This window comes from Crotalus tigris, unplaced genomic scaffold, assembly GCF_016545835.1.
Source record: "Crotalus tigris isolate CLP2741 ecotype Arizona unplaced genomic scaffold, ASM1654583v1 scf7180000023675.2660513, whole genome shotgun sequence".
NCBI lineage: Eukaryota > Metazoa > Chordata > Lepidosauria > Squamata > Viperidae > Crotalus > Crotalus tigris.
Window position 1 is genome coordinate 2,321,460 of NW_024100112.1, and position 24,707 is coordinate 2,346,166.

Consider the following 24,707-nt stretch of genomic DNA (forward strand, 5'->3'; position numbering starts at 1 on the left):
AGCTCTTGCTTGGGGCAGAGAGATAGATTTGGGGCCAAGTTTGGTTTTACAAAGTCCTTTTGAGGAAAAATATATTTTTCTGCCTTTTTAATATTTCCTTCTCTGGGCTAACTTCCCTCAATATATATTGTATGTGTGTCAGAGAACTAGAGTAAGCTTCAGATCAGTTAACCTCAGATACATATGTGATATGAACATGTAACACAGAAGTATTTCATTGGCAGTTTCCAGAAACTATTTCCCCCTCCTCCAAGTGGGCAGGAAAAAATGATTTTTTCTCTGTTTGGGAAGATTTAAGGTGTTTGTGATTTGGGGAGAAAATGGATGCCTTTAACTTTCCAAAGAGAAATCATCACAAGGGCCTAACTCCATTTGCTGAAGGCTAAGGTTCTAATGTTGCTCTGCTCAAAGGCGAACTTGCGTCAGCAAGTAGAAGATGGAAGTGGCTGTTCCTTCCATGCGGAAGTTGCTCTGTTCCCCAGTTGAGGGGACTCGGAGCCCTATTTTCCTTTTGCACAGCCTCGAGAAACGAGCAAGAGACACGCGGGGCGCGTGGTTTCCCATCCCTTCCATCCCTTTCCGAGGCAGGTGAAGAAATGTTGCCTCTTCTCGCACCCATAGCCGCTAGCTGTACTTCCAGCGCAATAAAAGCGGCAGTGTTTTTCTAGATGGGAAAGCAAGTATACCGTTAATGTTCCCATCTCTCGAGGGCAAGCGGAACGTGCCTTCCAGCTCGTCTGGGAAAGGCGCCGTTCGACGCCCCATCGCTCTGGGACTCAGCCTCGGGTCGAGTGGGATGAGGCAAATGGAGGAGGGGTTTCTGAACCCGCCTCCGCTTTGCTGACGCCCGGCCGGGGGAACGGGTAGGGGAAGCGGTGGCTATTGAGGCGGTTGTTGGAGGTCCCTGTTCCTTCTCTTTGGACAACATCTTTCGGCTCGGCCGTCGGAGAATAAAGCGAAGTCCAACGGCATGGGTGAGTTAGTTGGGGAGAAGCTAGGCAACTCCGGACCGGTTTCAGGCTGTAGCGTTAAGCTTGGGCCGTCTTCCGTCCGCTTCCATGGAAACTTTGAGCCTACTTGGCGCCGACTTGCAAAATCCCACTTGATGGGTACAGAATTCAAGGGCTGGGGTTTGCTCCCGCTGCTGTTCGCCTGCAAGCTGTACCTGGAGATCTCTCCCAGCTTGGGGACGCCCCCCACTTTAGGATCCGGGAGGACGGGGAAAAGAATGAAAGGGGGGGGGGAATGTAGTGCTCTGCTTTCTTTCCCATAAGCCCGCCTCTAAGTGGATAGTGGTGGTGGGGATTTAAAGCGTCGCGTCTTTCCGAGCGTTCGGAGGTGGTTTAGGGGAGCCCCTGAAACGGAGGGCGGGATTTCGATCTCGGGCACCTGCAAAGGAGTGTGTAGGTGCACCTGGTTACTTTCAAGCGTCTCGGAAGATTTGAAGCAAGCTTTGGTTGCGTTTGAGAGAGAAACACATGCCGGAATTTGGATTGGAGACCAGATTGGCTTATCTGTGCTGGGTGTACAGATAAAGTTACTTATGAACTTGCGTGGATGTTTTGGGCGCCTTTGGAGGTTCTCCTCTCGCCAAGGAAAGTAAACCAGGAAAAGCCTTTTTCTTTGCGAAGTCTTGTTCGTGGAATGCCCCCCCCACAGAGGCTCTTCTGGCACCCACATGCTGTCATTTGGCTGACCTCAGGCTAAGACATTTCTTTTCTCCCAGGCATTGTTACAGTTTTGGCACCAGTGTTAAGTCCCCATTAAATAAATTTCATGCCTCGTATTTTTAAAATCCTGACAAAAAATAACTTCTGTTCTTTTCTTTGGTGTTTATTTAATTTTAAAAGCTGTAATAAAAAGAATGGATATATTCTTTTACAAATGTTGAAAGAACTTGGGTGATATGTTAGTTTAGAAGTAACTGAACAAATGAGATCATCATTATATAAAGCTCCTTGGAAGAAAAGTGAAGTATAAGAAACAAATGTAAAACATGCATGTATAGATAACTGGCAAATGCCCTCCCATGTTTTCAGTATAGTCAATGTTACAGTTAGTTAATTGTGGCATCTTTATATTGGGGATATATATATTTTTCTGTTTGATATGGCTGACTTCCTTGTATAATGGAACCAATTTATTTTAGATGAACCCATGTGCCATATTCTGATTTCTGGTTTCATAGCAAAGGTTGTGCTGGTCTCACTCTAAAAATAATACTTGAAAGGTTTGGTCAAAGCAGGGCCGAAGGAAATTGATTCCTAATACCTTGCTACATACATCCTTTATTCTTCCCTGTTGTGCATGTTTCACTTGGTCCACCACTGCATGTTATACTGTAAATTGTATTATATTCTCTGCTCCATTATGTACATTGTCTGCTTTGTGGTGGTTAATAATGCCAAAAGTTAGTACTGCTAATCCTTTGTTATAAATATAATAGCCCAAATGTTGGGCTACTCAAATTACTCACTATGTGAAGCTTATGTTTCTCATTTGTGAAGTGTGTATTCTTAAAAATAAATTGTATACAGTGATCTTGAAAGACATATTCTTTTACTAATGTCACATGAGAATATTTTAGCAATCAACCCAATGCTGCAGTTCTTAAGTGAATCACACAGCTGTTAACTGAATCAAACTTTCTCCTTGATTTTGCTAGTCAGAAGATGGCTGAGGAAGTCGCAAAGGCAAATTAATTGACTTGGGACACTGGAACTGTTGTAAATAGGTGCCAGTTGCTTAATTCCAGTAGTTTGATTATGTAAGTGTAGGGATGCTGTAATGATTGTAAGTATGAGGAACAGTTGTATTACTTTTTTCAGTGCTGTTGTAATTTTGGTCACTAAACAAATGGTTGGTTGTTAAGTTGAGGATTAAACAATAGATTGATTATTTTTGATAGAATAGATATCTTATTTTTCTCATTACATAGATTAAACACATTCTGCCTGTTGCTCTGTCTAGTTTGGATATGGATATGCTAGATAATAATTAGGTTTTCTTTTAACCTAGGTTTGATGACTTCTATTGTATTAGTAACAATTGGAATGTCCCACGTTAAAAAGTGCTTAGGTTTACAGAACTGGTTTTGATAACAAATATTTGATAACAAATATTTTGCACATTTTGCACATCTGTTTTACAATGTCTTTTCCTCTTGATTTCTATTAATAAACAACCCATCTTTGGAAACACAGCAACATTTCACTGCTTCCAAAGAATTTCATTAGTCACAATGTATTTCTGAAATGCAACAAGTACTGCTAAATAAAACAATAAAATCCTTCTTTTTCGCATGTAACAGTTCTCATAAACTGTGGAATCTGGATGGTTCCATAAAGAACAGCAGCAAAAACTCATTAAAAAAGGGATATAAAAATCAACTGCAATTTATTCAGTTATAATTCTTTCCTTCATTTATTTCTTGTCAAATACTTGTTGCCAGAGTACATATTGTAAAACAGTGGTTCTCAACCTGTGGGTCGGGACCCCATTTGGGGTCGAATGACCATTTCACGGGGGTCACCAAACAATGCAGTCCGCCATTTCCCCCCCCTTTTCCTTAGCTGTGCTACTCCCTTTTATTCTATTGGCTTTTGAAAGCCAATAGAATAGACTCTCTTGAATAGAGTCTAATTCTATTGGCTTTCAAAAGCCAATAGGAATTGTCCAGGCTGTCTCTGCCCTGCTGAGCCCGCCAAAAGTCCCATTCTGCAAACGGTGCTGCACCAGTTGAGTAGTCCTCGATTTACAACCGGTTGAGTAGTCCTCGACGTACGACCGGTTGGGGATCGCAGCATTAAAAAGGTTGAGAACCACTGTTGTAAAATATGATAACCAATATGTGGTTAGTATTACAGAATTGTCCTACTCTATTGATTTGAATGGATGAAGGTGTTTTTGATACTTTATTATGTAGGACATAGGGGTTTCTTCCCCTTTGAATAAACAACTCTACTTAAATCTGTGGTTTCCATGAATAATAATTTGTAGAGGTGACTGAATTTTTTTAAGGACCAGACTTTATATGGCATGTGAGATTTATAATATCTATAGCAAAAGCAATACTGAATACAAATTACCAGGGAACATGATTTGCAGAGTTTTATTGCTGTCGTGTCTTGCTTGTAACATCTTCTACTGTGTGAACAGAATAAACTTGGTTTGCTCCAATAGGGTTCTTATTATGTTTTTTGACTATAATCTCATTTCCTGATAACATTTTTATCCACTTTATAGTGGCTTGGGAAATCACTAATTTGAGTTAATGCTAGTGACAACATGGAAATACTGTATAATCATAGAATCATAGGGTTGGAAGGAAACTTGGAGATCTTCTAGTCCAACCAATAAGTCTATAATTCAGGTAGTCCTCCATTTATGACCTTTCATTTAGTGACCATTCAAAGTTACAACAGTACTGAAAAAGGTGGCATGACCATTTTTCACACTTATGGCTGTTGTAGCATCCTCACAGTCACCTAGTCAGAATCTGAATGATTGACAACTGGCATGTATTTATGACAGTTGCACTGTCCTGGGGTCATTTGATCACTATTTATAAACTTCCCAGCAGCTTCTGACAAGCAAATTCTCTGGAGAAGCCAGATTCACTTAACAACTGTGTTACTAAACAACTGCAGTGATTCACTTAACAGCTGTGGCAAGAAAGATCACAAAATGGGGCAGAACTCACTTAACAAATGTCTCTCTTAGCAACATAAATTTAGGCTCTATTCTGGTCGTAAGTCAAGGACTACCTGTATGTGATTTTTTTTTTCTTCATGGGAGTTAATAGGACAGGCAGAGAGATTTTAATCAGGGAAGAGGTACACTAAAAAGGGCTAATTTCTTCCATTTAGGGTTGTTCTTTCTGAATTATTAGGTAGTACTTTGAAATAATGATATTACAATTTTCAATTACCTATCTCATTTCATGTACAGGTATTGTATATTAATTTTAAACTAACATTTTTTTTTAAAAACTTGATTACTATATAAATTGATTTCATCAACAAGCAGTGTATTTAATTATGATTTTTTAAAAAAGAGAATGGTGTGATAAATATGTTTTCTCTTTTGATTGTGGAATAATGTAGTATTTTTATTTAATATTGTAATAGAAGAAGTATTTCATTTGCTGTATCCATTGAAGAAGAATTCTCCTTCTCAAATGGTCTCCTGTTTATTATTACATTTATAGCTCAAAGTGTTGTATAGTCCTCATCTTTTTTATACACCAAGTCTGTGGCTATATGTGTATCACATAGTAGTAGTTGCATTTGTACAATAAGGTATACTAGGTTACAATTAATTAAATTGATATTTAAATATTTGAGATAAAAAAATAATTGGAGTCTGGTTTTGCATGTTATTGGCTGAAAGTATTATGAGAAATTTATAAGTATAGGTTTTATTTTTATTTTTTCTATTAAAATTAGAAATCAAGAGCATAGGAAATATAACATGTACTATTACTGATAAAGCATGGCTCCTTTGTGTTTAACTTATCAAATCAAATCTCCTTAGAACAATTTAGAACAGTTTGTCAGCTTTGAGTCCTTTCAGAAAAGATTTAAAAGGTCTTATTTCCTGTACAGTGGTACCTTGATACTCAATGCTTTGAAATTCATCAAATTTGGTACTCAATGCATTTTGATGCAAAATTTTTGTCCTATAACTGATCGTTTATTTGGTACTCAACGCACAAGCCCTGTTGGTGTTGGTTGCCTTGTGACTTGCTACATTATTCCTTATGGGAAAAATGTGTTTGGTACTTATCATTTTGAATACTCATCGTGCCTCCCAGAACCAATTAATGATGAGTTCCAAGGTACCACTGTATATGTTTCTATCCCCACCTGCATTTCCAGTTAGAACAAAACAAGTTTTGATTCTGAAAAATATTTCTGTTACATTTGTAACAGAAATATTTGTGCTGTCTTGTTCAGTGTTTGAGAAATATAGATGCACTTTGCTGCTTTTCTCTGTGGCTTGTTGACAACACTGATAGAGTGTAACATTTTGCTTTTTTGATGCTCTTGTTGGGTAATTAATTTATTATGCAACATCTGAATAAGAAAGAGTTTGTTTACCAAGGCTGCAGGATTTTGCAAAACTAATTTTAAATTCATAAATTTTGTGGTCATAAACACACAAAAAGAAGCTCACTAAACACAATTTGATAATAGTTCAGAATTTTGAGAGCAATAAATCCATGTTGACTATTACTTTCTGGCATAAATACAAAAGACTTCCTTTTCTGAGATGAGTGAACGTTTTAATTTGTCTGAAATATAATTATAACAATGAATCAAATGAATTCTCAATTTCATGTTTAGAAAATGAAATTTTCTGGCAGTTTGGAAATTAACAACAGAGGACACTGAATATTACGGTATAGTAAAATATACTTTTGTATTTATTTAAGTCTGTAAATATATTAAAGCTGATTTGCAAAATTTGGGCTTTCAAGTGAAATTCAAGGTGCATTGATGTGTCAAATTCATCATTTAGGCACTAGGCACATAGTTTGTCAGAGTCTTCTTTAAAATAAAAAAATAATGAAAACATATGAATGGATCCTGTGATTTAACCTAAATATTGTCAGACAACTATTTCTTTTTACATACTGTCAATATTTTACCATATTTAATATTTTCTTGTGTATTAGTCAAATGCAACTTGCCACAATTCCTGAAAATATTTGTGCTAGGGCTCAAAACGTACTCTTTGACCTCTGGCTTCTTTGACTCTAAAAATCTTTTCTGAAAGCAAAGTCTCCCATTGAGTTGAAAAGAAATTCTCAAAAGTGGTCCAATATTCAGCTGAAAGAACAGAGATGTATACAGCAAGCAGCATGATCTTGAATACAGAAAGCTAATGGTTTATTAACATGTTAAATCATGGCTGGTTAATCATGAATTCCTGAATGAATCATAAATTATTGGATTCATAGTGCATGTAAAGCCATAGACCAGGGGTAGGCAACCTTGGCTCTTTTATGACTTGTGGACTTCAACTCCCAGAATTCCTGAGCCAGCATAGCTCAGTTTGGAAACCTCTCCTTTTCCCCTCAGCATGGCTGGCTCAAGAGTTCTGGGAGTTGGAGTCTACTAGTCATAAAAGAGCCAAGGTTGTCTACCCCTGCCATAGACCATAGTTTACATGCCACAGTGATAGGGTATAATGTATTATGTCACATACAAAACTATTTTACTGTAAATGTGAACCTAGTCATATGTTAAATAATATAATAAGTAATACTATGTATTACATATTTTTAGAAAAAAAGAAAATGGGTTATTAAAGCAGCTAGGGGACATACCTTCTGAGAAAAAGTAATGCTTCCCATCCACTGAACTCCAGTTGGAGGCTCCATCTCTTTGTTTTCCTGTGAAAGTGTAAGATTTGGAAAATAATGTAAACACTCTTAACAACTGTCACTTCTATAACAATTTTTTAAAATAGTATCAATGGTTTTTTTGCACATTTCTGAAACAATATAAGTAAATTATATACTGTATAACAACATTATATTATATATAAAGAAAAAACTCTAGAGAACATAAGAATATTAAATATTCCAAAAGAATTTAAAAAATAACAACTAAACCTCTTGACAAACAAATGATAGATTAAAAAAAGAAAAACCATTAATAAATGTATTGGGCTAATAACAGGTATAATTACATTAGTTTTAGATTTCATCGTTATGATTAAGTTTTTTTTTAAAAATAAAGCAAGCCATAATTAAAGCTAATTAAGAACTAAGATTGACAAAACTCAACTTTTGAGCTCTGGCCCATAAACATTGTTCAGCTCTTGTTCTTTTTTCTTGCCATTAGTGATAAAATCTCACATCCAAATTTTTTTTGGCCCAATAGCAGATACAGAAAATCAATCTAATCTAATCTAATCTAATCTAATCTAATCTAATCTAGTAACATCAGAAAAAACCCTGTTAATGTCCATAGCTTTTCCACATTTTGCTAAGAAAACATAATTACTTCAATAAATCTTGTTCTTAACAAGAACCTGTCAAGTGCTAGCGAATACTACCTTATTTCCAAGAAGGGAAAAGATCATTCTTCTTAAAAAATATTCCCATGCTTCAGGGTTAGACCAATTGGTCTATAGTCCTTAATTTATAAAAGTTAGAGAATTTTTGCATAATGACCAATCGCTTCACAACTGTTCAGTTACAGTAGCCCACTTCCCAAAAGTACATACAACCCAATTTTGAAGTTTTTATGGATGCATCCCCTGTGGTCATATGATTGCAATTTAAGGGCAACTAGTTTGCATTTGTGGTTGTTTGCAGCATCACAATTTTTGGCAGTTTTTGCTGATTTCTAGCATTTCCTTCCTGTATCTAACAAAAAATGTCATTGGATATAATAGATTTGTTCAATGATCACTGCATTCATTTATCTACCACTGTGTTCACTTCCCTTAATGACTACTGCAAAAATTGTCACTAAAATCAAACGTGATCACCTGGTGATCCACATAATAACTGCATTGACTTAAGAGCATAATTCCAGTTCAAGATTAATTATAGTCATAGGTAGATGAGTACCTGCAGTTTCTTCAGTTTCTATCTGGCCTTGAGGATATGATTGGTGACTATATTTCTTCCTGGGTTAGATAGAATCCTTGGTTTCATACTTGACCATTAGAATGCGTACTGTGGGAAGTCAGTCCCCCCCCCGAAAAGGAAATATTAAAAGGCAGAATATTATATTTCCTCAAAGGGTCTTAAAGAGGCAGAAAAGCATGCCCAGTTTTTTCTTAATAGCCCCAAGTCTCCCTCTCCCAAACAGAAACCAGCTCTGTAGAAGTGCAGATGAGGCCTCCACCTAGAAGTTTAGGAAGACAAAGACACTTAAAATCTACATACCCCCCCCCTAAACTCTAAGACTGGACATCATAGGATTAACCCACAGATGCCAAAGGGGTACACTCAGACTCAGGTCAAAGTACATGACACAGGAAATACAAAGCCACAGACAGGAACAGGAAACAACGTCAAGAGCCCAAGATGGTATAAAACCCCACTCCCTTCATGTGCTTTCTCTCTTTTCTTCCAGAGCCATCTTTCTATCTGGCTCTCCTCTTCAATAAACTGCAACTTTCTTTCTAAAGCAGTCGCCATGTTGCTTATTTCGGCTTGGACTGAACCATGATGAAGATTTTTCCTTCAACAATACAATAAAAGTAACTTTTTGAAAGACAATTTGACTTTTGTAAATACATTTATTGACATTTATGAATACGTTCATATAATTTTCTTGGCATTAATTTGCCTTATTGTATTTCTCCAGGACTGTTTTGTTTTTTATTTCACTTCACAGGCTAGCCAACAGACCTCTTATGTTCTGTTTACCTGATCCAATCCTGTTTTAGCCTTTCAAGATTTAATTTGACTAGATCTTGGCAAGAGGCAAGGCACATTGGGGGGGAAAAGGCCATATGAAAATAATGCAGTTCCATTATATTATATGTCTTCCTTTTAGTATCTTTACCGAAGATCTTATATCATGTTACATTCAGTTATGCTACATTTCAATTCTGCTAGATTTTCTGTTTGTTTCTGATGATATTGAAATTGAGATTAAACACTGTTCCTTAATACTATAAAAGTGTCCTTCCTCAATTTTACCATTTGCTGTTTTTATGAATACAAAGAAAACACTGTTAAATAAGGGAATTTTCTAGGGCCTCAACATATTCAATTGCAAGATAATGATTTCCTATCTTGCTATTGCTAATAACACCAACTGTAAATAATTGCAGAGGAAAGAGTAAAAATCTCAACTTTCCATTTTCATGTCTACTGCTATTTCTACTGATGGCAATTTTAAACAGCAGAAAGAAGCACTAAATTCCACTTAATTTATTTGACCAAGCCAATGAAAATGTAAACCAAGAACAATCAACTGATGTTGGTAAACAGTGTATATCAAATAAAACATACTAGAGTGCGTACAGGTAAAGATAGTGAGTCATTTTCTGTTCTGCCTATGTTTGACTTTTAGGTGATTATTAAATAATTCTAGAAAATCGTTAGAAATTTTTTAATAGTTTATCTCTTCTATAAATGTTAGATGTTGATTGTAATATTAAAGCAAAAATAATGTATACATTCCAGCCAGTAGGGGGCAATATATATTTACCTACTAATTACATATTCTGGAGTTGCATGATTTTAAAAAAAGTTTGTCATATTGTTTTTTTGCTTTAAAGATAAATTAATACTAAGTCACAGGGATCATTTTCTTTAAAATCATTTCAGGTCAGATTCAATGAATTTTGCATCACAATTTTTTGTCATTGCTATAGGATCTGGCAAACAGTATCTATACATGATGGTGGTTATCAGCATTATAAGGAAGCCCTGTCATTTTCTACACTTGGGTTATGTTGGTATATGTGCAAAAGAGAAGCAGCTTCAATTGTGATTCTGTGACCACCATCTTATTTAATTTAATATCCCACTACCATCTCCTACTGGTTAAGTTTTTGGAATAAACAGGCTTTGCTGAAAATACCTTAGCCATCATATGAAGTTAGCTAATAATACTGTATCAGGAAATTCCTTGGACAAGTATTCAGAAACTACGTTGGTATAAGAGGCTGCTATTGGGCAAAAGTAATTATAGCAGAAGCATACTGTGATTCAGACATTACATTGATTGCCAATAGATTTCCAAGGAACAATAAAAGCCCTTGGTGGCTCATCTTCTTTCATGTGGCATATGCCCATCCTGTGCATGCAAGCCAGGATAATTTGGTATGTGTTAACTTTCTTTATGAAAGGAGTGGGTCCAGGGTCTCGAAGTAGACCTTCTCTGCGTTGGCCATGACCCTATGGAGCAGCTTCCTGCTGAAGCTAAGAAGGCTTCCAGTAGAGCATTTGGAAGCTAGGTTGTTGGCTCAGATCAGCTACTTCTTGCTCAGCACCATTTTTACTTGTTACATTTTATTCTTTATGTTTTTATGATGAATATAGACTGCCCATATGCAATACATAATTGGGATGGTAAATGAATGAAATAAAATAAATAATAATTGAAAGCCATTTTTTTTTCAAATAAAAAGCTCCTGTTTTTGTTATGTTTATGCCTGGGTGCAGTGGTGCTTTTGCTGAAATGGAGACATTTAATGAAAGTAGGATTATTTATATGTGAGCAGATAAAAAGGGTTATGGTTCCTGTATGGAGTTGTTCCCATTTACTTTTATATACTGTATGTTCCATTTTATTTATTTGGGCCTGTCAGAATAACAATAGAAAGTGTGCAAATGCTGTCAATGAATTGCTTTGTGAATTTCATATGTCATAGATACAAAAAAGGACTGGATCTAAGGGTCTGGTAATCCAAATGTACTGTATATTACTATAATAAGACTTCTATGATAAAGCAAATTAGAATGCTGGAGCTTTTTGAAACATCATCTGTAGATCATATTCTAAATGAAATTTCAGAGACCTCACACCTGCATTAAAGGCGCAAAGATATGTTATCAATTAGAGGATAAATTAAGCTTGCCATAATGTTGGTAACCAGGATGGAATAAATGACAAGGTTTCTGGCAGACCCTTCCTGAAGGTTTCCCCAGTAAAAAATGTAAATAACAATAGGCTGCCACTCATCCAGTTTTATCCAGTTTGATTGGGCATGTTGCAGATCCTGTCAGAATAAAGAGTGTTGACTGGCAGGATCTAAAAGACAGACCTTCTATCCTGTAGCCCTGCTTTGGGACTATTCTTCTTTGAGATATTAGAATGGCCCCATCCTTCTTGGCCTTTCACAAGGCTCTAAAAACTCCACTATACTGTGGGCTTGGAATATATTAAGGATGCCATTTCTTAATTTTAGTTGGTTAACTATCTTGCTTGCTTTATGTATCTGGATATTTTTAATGTTTTATTGTTTTTGTTTGTTTTAACTGATTTATTCTTTTCAAACACTAAGTTTTCCTAACTAACTAACTAACTATCTATCTATCTATCTATCTATCTATCTATCTATCTATCTATCTATCTACATACATATATATATATGTACATACATACATATATATATGTACATACATACACACATATATATATGTACGTATATATATATATATACGTACATATATATGTGTGTATGTATGTACATATATATATGTATGTATGTACATATATATATATATGTACATATATATATGTGTGTATGTATGTACATATATATATGTATGTATGTATATATAGTCAATTACCAATAAAATGTGAACACCAGGAATATAATAAACTATAAAAGTTTAATACCATCACCGATCACCAAGCTTTCGTCAGATACTTCTGACATTGTCAGGGTTAATGCTGGTCTGTGGGAGAGTGCCTTTATAGGTGAGCCATCATTTGCACACCGCTCCTAGATCTTGTCGTAGGTCCTAATTGATTTAACTGCTTTTTAATTATGGCTTCCATACTGATGACTCCTCTTTTCTTGCTTTTACTGCTTGTGGGTGTGTCATTATTCCCCTCTACCTCCCACTGTCTTGAATTAGGGAGGTTCTTTCCTCCCCTTTTTTGGTCATTCGTATCTCTAAGTTGTTCCCTCTTCACACCTCCGTGTCTCCTACCTTCCTCCTTCTTCTGATCTTTACTTGCTCCCCAATTGTCATCCCTCATTCTATGGGGGCGCACTCTCAGCCTTTCTCCCCATCCCTTGCTTTCCATTTCCCTCTCTTTGGCTGCATAAACTCCGTTTCTGTCGTTGCCATTCCGTCTGACATCTACTTGCTCTTTCACCCCATTATTAATGTTCTCGGACTCCACGTCAGACTGAATCCCTTGAATATCTCCTTCCTCCTCACACAAGATCTAGGAGCTGTGTGCAAATGACGGCTCACCTATAAAAGCACTCTCCTACAGACCAGCATTAACCCTGACGATGTCAGAAGTATCTGACGAAAGCTTGGTGATCGGTGATGGTATTAAACTTTTATAGTTTATTATATTCCTGGTGTTCACGTTTTATTGGTAATTGACTATGGATTCACCCAGGAATCATATTTTTATTTTCACTATTCCTATTAATATATATATATATGTTGTTCGGGTTTTCTCCCGCGTAAAATTGGAAGTGTCTTGGCGACGTTTCAACGAAGTCCCATTCGTCATCTTCAGGCTGGTGTTTTCAGCTTTGTGCTTCGAGGAGCAATGTGTGGTCTTAGCTGTTTCTTCCTTTTAACTGCCAGTGGGGGTATGAACTGATTGGGTGGGGGCTTGGCTGTGTTCTGATTGGGTGGAGGTGTCTTCTGATTGGTTAGGGGCTTGGCTGTGCTCTGATTGGCTGGGGGCTGGCTGTGTTCTGATTGGCTGGGGGGTTGGCTGTGCTCTGATTGGCTGGGGGAGTGTTCTGTTTGGTTGTGCTCAGGTTAGTCTGAGTTGCAGGGGGGTTTAAGATGTTGGGCTGCATTGCTATTTTTTGGCTTCGCGTTCGTGGTCGTGCCTCCTCTTCATGGAGGGTGTCAGTTTGCTTCATGTATGGATTGGAGGGGTTTAAAGTGGCTAATGATGCAGCTGTGGTCTGGCTTCTGGTTTGTGGTCGTGCCTCATCATCGGTGTGGCTTTGGGTTTGCTTTTTGCATGGATGTGTGGTGGTGACATCCTGTGTGGTTTTTGTGTGGGTCTGGTATCATTTTTTGTGTTAGGGAGTCGTTTGTCAATAAGGGCGGGTTTCCAAATGGCTGGTAGGTGGGAGGTGTCATCTCGCTTGTTCATGCTGTGTGGACGTTTTTCTATCTCGATAGCTTCTCTGATTATTCTGTTAAAATGTTCACTTTTGGCAATAGTTCTGGTATTTTTAAAGTCAATTTCATGTCCTGTGGCTTTAAGGTGTTGGACCAGGGAAGATGTTGGTTCCTCTTTTTTGACTGAGTTCTTATGTTCTTCAGTGCGTGCACTTATTCTTCTGTTGGTTTGTCCGATGTATGTGGTGGGACAAGTGGTGCATGGGATTTCGTATACTCCTTGATTTTCTAACTCAATTTTATCTTTGGGGTTTCTTAGGATGGTGGATATTTTTCTGTTTGTGCAGAATGCTGTTTTGATGTTGTGTTTATGGAGGATCTTACTGATTCTGTCTGTGGTGCCTTTTATGTATGGGAGGAGGGCTTTGCCATTTTCTTGTTCTTTGTCTTGGATTTTAGTGGGGGTTTCTTTTTGGATTAGGTTTGTAATCTTATTTCTTTGGAATCCATTGGATGTTAGTACATTGGTGAGAGTGTGTAGTTCGGTTTTTAGGTGTTGTTCGTCAGCTAAGCGTTTTGTTCAGGAGATGAGTGTCTTGGCTACGGAGTTGATCTGTGCTGGCTGGTGGTGTGAGAGAGCGTGCAGATAGCGGTTTGTGTGTGTTTTCTTCTGGTAGATGGTGTGTCCTAGGGAGCCATTGGATTTCTTGTAGACTAAGACATCCAGGAAGGGAAGTTGGTTGTTAGCTTTTGTTTCCATGGTGAACTGTATTTTGGGGTGTAGGCCGTTGAGGTGTGTGAGGAAGTTGTCCAGTTTTTCTTTCCCATGTGGCCAGATTATGAAGGTGTCGTCTACGTATCTGAGCCAGAGTTTGAACACACCTCCACCCAATCAGAACACAGCCAAGCCCCCACCCAATCAGTTCATACCCCCACTGGCAGTTAAAAGGAAGAAACAGCTAAGACCACACATTGCTCCTCGAAGCACGAAGCTGAAAACACCAGCCTGAAGATGACGAATGGGACTTTGTTGAAACGTCACCAAGACACTTCCAATTTTACGCAGGAGAAAACCCGAACAACCAAAGACCTACGTACAAACACCCGCGAAAACCTCAGAAATAATATATATATTAATAGTAACGTTGGAAGGGACTGGGTAGGAGATATCCAGAAGTGGGGGGAACCCAAACATGCAGATCTAGTTGACAGAGATGGAAAATGATCCTCGCTTTGCACAACAGCAATGGCAAGGACAGCCAGACAGCTCCCTAGACCTGCCTGTCTAGGCCAATGACAAATGCCACACTCTAAGTGGAACAGGTGGTCTAAAAGTAATTTCCCCTTCGCTCAACTCACACCAGAAATAAAGTACAGAACCACCAATGAGTAGTTAGAACAATAACGCCAGTACAGACCAGGAATTAACTGTGATTCTCCTCATAACAAACTGATAAACTTCCCCCCAGTTAAAGCCCTGACAACGCAGGCCAGTGGTAAGTAAGGCAGATCTCAGTGCCTTGGAGAGGAACATGAGGTCCCTACAAATTGGCTTCTGTGCCTAAGGATACTCTCAAAATGGCGGCTGTGCCTAAAATCACTCAAAATGGCGGCCGCTCCCAATAATGCTTTCAAAATGGCGGCCATGTCCTGCGCACACGGTCAAAATGGCAGCCGCACCCATTCAGTGCCTCCAAAGAAAGGCAATGGCAGACAGTTCCTCGCCCCAGGCATCACAGGGCTCTGGTATTCCCCCTGCACAAGCAAAGCACAGATCTACTGATTTGGATGCGGGGAAAAAAAAAGGCCAAGACAAAACACATCTCCACCAAGGAGCCCTCCAAGGCAACCGAGCGAGAGGCCTTGAGGAGACATCTGGCACTGGAGAGGGAATTCTCCAAAGCCCAAAGGCTCATGTCCAGTGAAGCTGAAGTGGTTCTCCCCATTCCATTGGACACTTCCCCATTTGAGCCTCCATTTACACCTTCTCATGATGCCCCTAGGGCTTGGTCTCCTCAGGGGGAAACTGAACAGGTTGGTCCCCCTCGCTCATCGTGATCTGCTCATCAAGGACCTGAGGGCATGTTTATTCCAGCTGAGGCTGGGGTTAGTTCTATGGAACAAAGGGATATGTGGTCAGATCAGTTTCAGGCTTTCATGCACAATGCGTTTATGCAAATCATATCTTCTAGGGGACAATGACCCTTGCAACCACCACCGCCTCCTTCTATTCCTCCTTCTCAAACGGGACGTAGCACAGTCCCTGGTTCAGGCATCTCTGAGACTTCTTCCCAGCTAGGGGAGGAGGGATCTGTGGACCTGGAGATAGCTGACATGCCCATGTCAGAGGATGAGGAGGCAGTGCTTGAACAGGCACCAACTTTGGGGCTTTTTGACCCTTCTATTTTCAGGTTTATCCTGATGAAGGCCTGTACCACCGCCAACCTCACTTCAGTACAGGAGAAGAAACCTTCTACCTCCACCAGCCAGGAATCTAACCCATTGTTCGCAGAACAGGTTGTGGAGGACAAGCAGATTCCTTGTCCACAGGTTTTCCATACTACGGTGGAGAAACAGTGGTCATCCCTGGCTACTCTGCCTTCTCCTAATAGTACAGAGAAGAAACTGTTCAATGTTTCTTCTTCATTTGCTTCCCTCTTGGAGGTGCTTTCTGTAGACACTCTTCTGACTTCTTTGTTTTCCACATCTGCTATTCCAGGGGATATAGTTGAGGCTCTGAAAGCGGAGGACAAGAAGTTTGAGCTTTCCCTCTGCCGAGCGCACCAGGCCTCGGCATGGGCGATCAAGGCTGCGACTTCATCTTCTTTCTTCTCAAGGGCTTCAATCATGTGGCTCTGTGAACTGCAGGCAATCATTCCCTCGGATCAGGTTCGGATACATCAGACACTAGGGAAGCTGGTGGCGGCTTCAGAGTACATGGCAGACGCTTCCCTTCATTCAACCAGGTACTCTGCTAGATCTATTGCAGCCATGGTTGCCTCTCGTAGGTTACTGTGGCTGAAGCAGTGGAGAACTGACTTAAAGTCAAAGTGGCATCTGTCCACGGCCAAATATAGTGGTACATAGCTATTCAGTTCAATCCTCGAACCGCACATTATTGAGGGCAAGGACAAATGCAAGATTCTGGCACATCCCTCCAAACGGTCGGATAGGCGGCCCCAGCAGGAGTTTCATAGACAGGCTTTCCGTCCCAGTGGTTCCTGGGAGTGGAGGCAACCCTTTCGGGCAGGGCAGTCCCAGGATTGGTCAAGAGGCTCGCGATCCTTTCCCCCAAGGCAGGATTGTCCACAGGACCGCCAGAGCATGGGAGCCAAGGGCCAATTTCAATCCAAACATCCCTTCCGGGGCTCGGGTGGCCATCCTTACAGAAGGTCCAAGTGACGCCAAGGAGGACTCTCCCATTGGGGGTCGCCTGGTGCTGTTCAGCAACACTTGGGAAGCTACCACCACCGACTCTTGGGTCAGGGATACCATCAAATATGGTCTAACCCTAGAGTTCTACTCTCTTCCTCCAGACCGTTTCATACAGTGCCTGATGTCACGAAATGCAACCAAGGCACAACTGGTAGCCATGGCCATCTCCCATCTGACAGAAATCAAGGCCATAGAACCCGTTCCACAGGAACAGGAAGGAGAGGGGTTTTACTCCATTCTGTTCGTGGTCCCCAAAGCCTCAGGGGGATGGAGGGTGATACTGGACTTAAAGGGTCTGAACTACTTCTTGACCTACAGAAGGTTCAAGATGTAGACCCTAAAGTCCATTCTCTCCAGTGTCAGAAAAGGGGACTTCCTCTCTTCCATAGATCTGACAGAGGCGTACCTTCATATCCCGATAGTGCCAGAACACCGCAGGTTCCTTCGGTTTTGTTACGCGCACCGGCATTACCAATACAGAGCCCTTCCCTTTGGGCTATCTTCAGCAGTCTTGGCAACTCACCTAAGGATGATGCCGGTGCATGTGCAATGCTATCTAGACGACATCCTAGTTCAGTCCAGTTCTTTCCGGTCGGCTCAGTCAGACCTGGAAATAACGATACATACCCTTCAGGTTCACGGGTTCTCAGTGAACTTCAAAAAGAGCCACACGATCCCCACGAAGCACCTCCTACATCTTGGGCAATCATAGATTCAGACCTTTGCAAGGTTGGTCTATCACAGGAACGTCGAGTCAGCATCCGAAAGTTGGTACATCAGGTTTGGAGAGCAAAAACTGTGCCCCTGGTACAACTGTCTCAACTCTTGGGAAAGATGGTTTCTTGCATGGGGATCGTTCCATGGGCCAGGCTTCACTCAAGAAGCCTTCAGTGGTTCCTCCTTCCCTTTCAGAAACAGCACCTCAGTTCATCCAACTGAAGGGTCAGGGTCCCCCACCACACCCTGTTATCCCTCCATGGTGGGCTTCGTCCGCAATGATCAAGGGGACCATCTTCAAGGATCCCTTCAGGCTCACCTTGACGACTGACCTAGCTCACAACATAAATTGGCTCGAACTCAGGGCCATACACTTAACACTGCAGCAGTTTTCCTCACTAGTGATGGGACAGCATGTCCTGATTATGACAGAAAACGTGGCAGCCAAGGCCCACGTCAACGAACAGGGAGGGACCCGATCCTGGTTGCTCATGCAGGAGGCCTTGGATCTAGGTCTTTGGGCAGAGTCCACCCTGGGGTCCATCAGGGCAGAACACATATTGGAGGAGGCAAATCGACAAGATTCCTTCAGCAGGGTCACGGTGGACCACTCGGAGTGGCGACTGGACCCGGCACTGTTCAGGGACATCTCGATAAGGTTTGGTCATCCACATCTGGATCTCTTTGCCCCCCCTTCAAACACTCAACTTCCCAGGTTCTTCTCCAGGTTCCCGACACAGGGAGCAGAGGGAACAGACGCCCTCTGGTGCCAGTGACCGGGGGGCTGCTTTATGCCTTTCCTCTCCTTCCATTGTTACAGGCAACCATCTGCAAGCTGATCCAGGAAAGGGCGGAGATAATCCTGATTGCTCCACATTGGCCAAGGCGTCCATGATTTGCTGACCTTGTGGATCTATCGCTCTCACCACTGTGGGGGATTCCCCCGGAATGAGTGGCTCTCAGCCAAGGGAATCTTCAGCACCCAGATCTACAGTGGCTCCAGCTAGCCGCCTGGCACTTGAGCGGGAAGGTTTAACTAGGCAATCCTATTCGTCCAGGGTGATCTCCATGATCCAGGCCTCAAGGCGCCTCTCGACTAATAGAATTTATGACGCCATGTGGAGGAACTTCTGCATGTGGTGCACTAAGCAAAATCTCAGGTCTCTCTCGGTCACAATTCCCAATATTTTGGACTATCTGCTGGAAGATATGAACAAGGGCTTATCACCTAGTACCATTCGCAGGCAGGTCGCGGCCCTGTCAACGGTCCTTACCTGTGACAACTTGGTTCCTTTGTCGCAACATCCGGCAGTTAGTGCTTTCCTAAAATGGTTGGTTAACGCTAGACCGCCCGCGGTACATCGCTATCCATCTTGGGACCCACCTAGGTTGTTATAAGCTCTGACCTCTCCTCCGTTTGAACCTCTCAGTTCTTGTTCTCTTCATTTTCTGTCTTTGAAAGTGGCATTCCTTGTAGCCATAACATCAGCTAGAAGGATTTCAGAATTGGCCGCACTTTCAGTTAGGAGTGATCTGTGCACCTTTTTTGAGGATAGGGTGGTCCTCAGATTGGACCCTTCCTTCATTCCAAAGGTCAATACCTTGTTTCACAGGTCCCAAGACTTAGTTCTTCCAAATTTCTGTCTGAATCCTTCACATAGTCTAGAACGACAGTGGCATAAATTGGATGTATGCAGGGCTCTGCGTCATTATGTCAAGCGAACCTCGGCATTTTGCAAGTCGGAAGCCTTGTTCATGTCTTTTCAACCCTCTGCCATGGGTCAGAAGGTTTCATCTCCGACCATTGGTAGGTGGATAAGGGCATGCACTGCTCGGGCCTATCGTTCTCAGTCACTTCCAGTTCCTGCACACATCACAGCTCACTCAATGCGCAGCATAGCTGCGTTAGTGGCTTGGTCCACACAGGCTTCGGTCGAGGAGATCTGTAGGGCAGCGACGTGGTCCACCCCTTCCTCATTTGTCAGGCATTATAGGATAATAGGTTTGCAGCGGCAAATGCCGCGTTTGGCAGACAGGTCCTACAACCGGTTGTTTCTTCTCAGCGGACACAAGCCTAGACTCCCCCCCCCGTAGGGACATGAGCGGCTTTGGTATGTCCCAGCGATGGATTCTATACTCGTCATGCTGGAGAAGGGGTGTTGTCTTATCTGAACGCCTTTTTTCAGCATGATGATGTAGAATCCACACCCTCTCGTTAGGGTAGTCTAGGCAAGTGTCACGATGATTGGAGCCATTGTGCCAGACTTTGTCAGGGATGCTTCGCCTCGTCAAAACTGGGAAGACACACCCAGAGGGAGGCATGGCCAAAGTTCTGACCTAGTCTCTTCTGAGCAGGAAGGCTGAAATTACCCACCGGTGGATTCTACATCATCATGCTGAGAAAAGGCGTTCAGGTAAGACAACACCCCTTTCCGCCATCTCCACCTGATGATCTCCACCAGATGGATCCGTAGCTGGCAGACTGGCCGTACTCAGTGTGTGGTCCTCAATGGAACCGCATCTACATGGAGGGAAGTGTTTAGTGGGGTGCCCCAGGGCTCTGTTATGGGCCCACTGCTCTTCAACATCTTCATCAACGATTTGGACGAGGGGATAGATGGGTAAATCATCAACTTTGCAGATGATACCAAGCTGGCAGGAATAGCCAACACTCCAGAAGATAGGCTTAGGATACAGGAGGATCTGGACAGACTTGAACACTGGGCGCTATCTAACAAAATGAAATTCAATGGTGAAAAAAGCAAGGTTCTACATTTAGGCAAGAAAAACCAAATGTACAGGTATAGTATAGGGGGTACCTCAATAGTAGTAACTGTGAGAGGGATCTCGTAGTCCTAGTGAACAATCACCTAAATATGAGCCAGCAGTGTGCTGCAGCTGCCAAAAAAGCCAACACGGTGCTGGGCTGCATTAACAGAGAAATAGAATCAAGATCTCGTGAAGTATTAATACCACTTTACAATGCCTTGGTAAGGCCACACCTGGAATACTGCATCCAGTTTTGGTCACCATGATGTAAAAAAAGATGTTGAGACTCTAGAAAGAGTACAGAGAAGAGCAACAAAGATGATTAGGGGACTGGAGGCCAAAGCATATAAGGAATGGCTCCTGGAATTGGGTATGTCTAGCTTAATGAAGAGAAGGACGAGGGGGGACATGATAGCAGTATTCCAATATCTCAGGGGCTGCTACAAAGAAGAGGTAGTCAAGCTATTTTCCAAGGCGCCTGAAAGCAGGACAAGAAGCAATGGATGGAAACTAATCAAGGAGAGAAGCAACCTAGAACTAAGGAGAAACTTCCTGACGATTAGAACAATTAACCAGTGAAAGAACCTGCCTCCAGAAGTGGTGAATGCTCCAACACTGGAAATTTTAAAGAGGAGACTGGACAGCCATTTGTCTGAAATGGTATAGGGTTTCCTGCCTGAGCAGGGGGTTGGACTAGATGACCTCCAAGGTCCCTTTCAACTTTATTATTATTATTATCCTGTGGCTCCCAGCCATGTGCAGTACCAAAAAAAAAAAAAAAACGGGACTAAAAACGTTGAACCAATCAATTCAAACTTCTCACGAAAGAAGTTTGAATTGATTGGTTCAACTTCTTTCGTTTATGGGACGCCGTCCACTTGTCAAGCCCCGTGGGCTCGCCATAGATGAGAGGGAGGAAGACAGCTCCTGAGGGAGGCAACCCTGCAGCCAAAAGCCGGCGGTCTGAGCGGACCCACACAGAAGACCTACCGGTCAGCATGGGAGGCTCCAGCATTGCCAGTGAGCTAGGCCTGCCATCTGCGGCCTGGTTCCATACCCCAATGACCAGCAGGACCAGCTTTCACTGCTCCAGCCTGGGGATGCGAGCAGCATAGAAGGCGGTTTGGCAGTGCTGCTGTGGGCAGGGTGTCCTTACAGTAGAGAACTCGGGCCCGGATATTGCTCGTGGCTCGGGACCGGAGACACTGGTGGCACATGGCCTGGACTGTCGGCACTGCCCGTGGAACCACCCCCTGTGGTGCCAGCTAATGTGGCATGGTTCCAGTGGTGAAAAAGGGGCTTGAGCGGTGGCAGAATGAGAGACGCTGGGCAGCACGAACTGAGCATGGTCTTGATAAGCAACAAGCCAAGGCTTGCCGCTGCTTAGTTCGTGCTACTCAGCTGCCGCCGCTTAGTCCATGCTGCCCAGCTGCCGCTGCTCAGTTCATGCTGCCCAGCGTCTGCCTGCCTGCCTTCTTGCAGGCCTCCGTGCTCCTTCCCCAAAACGTGCAATTGCTTGGAGCCCCTGCCCCGAAAGGTGCTGCTTCCCTGGCAGGAGCTGAGTTTGCAAGCCTCACCGGCAAGCTGGAAGTACCGAAGGTCTGGAGGGTTCCCTCCTGCTGCGGAGCCGCAGTGCCTGGGCTGATGGGGGAGGGGTGGGGGTATCTGGGGCCTAAAAAGTCCTCCAAGACAGGCTCAGGGCCGGCCCTCTTTCCCTGACCCAGGAGAAGGGAAGGCGCAGGGTCTCCACCTGGGCAGGTGGGCGAGCGAAACCATGAAACCTTTCGTGTTCATTTGCAAAGAGAAGCACGCTGCATTAGCTGGCATGCAGAGGGTGGTCCCATGGCAACATCGACAGTCCAAGCTGTGCGCCACTGGCGTCTTCTCTTTGCAAACAAATGCAAAAGGTTTCGGGGTTTCGCTCGCCTGCCCGCCCGGGCGGAGACCAGAGTTGGTGACTCTAACGTCCTACTATTGGCTGCAATTCTATCCCCCTGTTTTGCTCAACCAATCGCAAGACAACCGCTGCTTGGTTGCTGGATTAATAGCTTGGAGGGCATGCCAAGCCCACTCATCTGCGTGATCTCAATGACCGAACTGACTTTGCAGGAGCCTCCATCGGATTGGACCTTTCCTGTCTGATTGAGCTCAGTTTAGGCAGGGCCCTTCTTAGTGTGGGGTTCACATGTTAGTTAGTGGGGCTGACAAGTGGCTCTTTCACTGTTTCAGGTTGCCGACCCCTTATCTAGTGTTCTGGATTCACTTCTATATCAACAGATTAGTAATACAATATAATATTCTTGTTTTCATTATAATTTCCAAATATTATAGATTCAGTAACCAAAATTTCTCCCATTTCAGCATTCTTCCCTATGTCCACTTTCTCATATTTAAGCTTATAATTTTTATTCTTATAACTACATCAAAACATGTTAATTATGTTACATTACTCTTAACATATATATGTCTTGATCGTCTTTATCTTATCTTTATGAACAACTCAATATTTCAATTTAACTGTTGATATTTATTCATCTAGGTTTTAATTAGCCAACATTTTTCTTTATCTTCATATCATAACTATATCTTTTATTCAAAATACAGATCTTGTCTACTTAAGTATATCTATTTTAAACTTCCTAAATATGTCCACACTCCATTCTTCTTCAGTCTATTCTGGCTTTTTTTTCTTTGCCAAATCATCTTTTATGTTCTTGCTTCAGGATCCTGAAAGAATTCTTGTATTTTATATATATATATACATATATACATATATGTATATGAAGAGGAGGCACGACCACGAACGCAAAGCCAAGGAATAGCAAGGCAGCCCAAAATCTTAAACCCCTCTGCAGCTCAGACTAACCTGAGCACAACCAAACAGAACACTCCCCCAGCCAATCAGAGCAACACCTAAAAACCGAACTACACACTCTCACCAATGTACTAACATCCAATGGATTCCAAAGAAATAAGATTACAAACCTAATCCAAAAAGAAACCCCCACTAAAATCCAAGACAAAGAACAAGAAAACGGCAAAGCCCTCCTCCCATACATAAAAGGCACCACAGACAGAATCAGTAAGATCCTCCATAAACACAACATCAAAACAGCATTCTGCACAAACAGAAAAATATCCACCATCCTTAGAAACCCCAAAGATAAAATTGAATTAGAAAATCAAGGAGTATACGAAATCCCATGCACCACTTGTCCCACCACATACATCGGACAAACCAACAGAAGAATAAGTGCACGCATTGAAGAACATAAGAACTCAGTCAAAAAAGAGGAACCAACATCTTCCCTGGTCCAACACCTTAAAGCCACAGGACATGAAATTGACTTTAAAAATACCAGAACCATTGCCAAAAGTGAACATTTTAATAACAGAATAATCAGAGAAGCCATCGAGATAGAAAAACGCCCACACAGCATGAACAAGCGAGATGATACCTCCCGCCTACCAGCCATTTGGAAACCCGCCCTTATTGACAAACGACTCCCTAACACAAAAAATGATACCAGACCCACACTCACAAAAATCACACAGGATGTCACCACCACACATCCACGCAAAAAACAAACCCAAAGCCACACCGATGATGAGGCACGACCACAAACCAGAAGCCAGACCACAGCTGCATCATTAGCCACTTTAAACCCCTCCAATCCATACATGAAGCAAACTGACACCCTCCATGAAGAGAGGCACGACCACGAACGCGAAGCCAAAAAATAGCAAGGCAGCCAAAATCTTAAACCCCTCTGCAACTCAGACTAACCTGAGCACAACCAAACAGAACACTCCCCCAGCCAATCAGAGCACAGCCAACCCCCCAGCCAATCAGAGCACAGCCACCCCCCAGCCAATCAGAGCACAGCCAAGCCCCTAACCAATCAGAACACACCTCCACCCAATCAGAACACAGCCAAGCTCCCACCCAATCAGTTCATACCCCCACTGGCAGTTAAAAGGAAGAAACAGCTAAGACCACACATTGCTGCTCGAAGCACGAAGCTGAAAACAC

At 42.0% G+C, this 24,707-nt stretch overlaps 1 protein-coding gene across 3 annotated transcripts in view; it reads left to right on the plus strand.

Annotated features, from left to right (window-relative positions):
- The first annotated feature begins 640 nt into the window (after window positions 1-640).
- The window catches only part of GPM6A (glycoprotein M6A), a 211,879-nt gene continuing 187,812 nt past the window's right edge, over window positions 641-24,707 (plus strand). The window contains exon 1 of one of the 3 annotated variants that reach the window (XM_039320637.1): window positions 641-974. Coding sequence is in view for 2 of the 3 variants with exons in the window: in XM_039320639.1 (XP_039176573.1) it covers window positions 971-974 (4 nt within the window). In the remaining variant the exon portion in view is untranslated. The remainder of the gene's footprint in view (window positions 975-24,707) is intronic. The other 2 variants (XM_039320639.1, XM_039320642.1) reach the window with 2 other exon arrangements.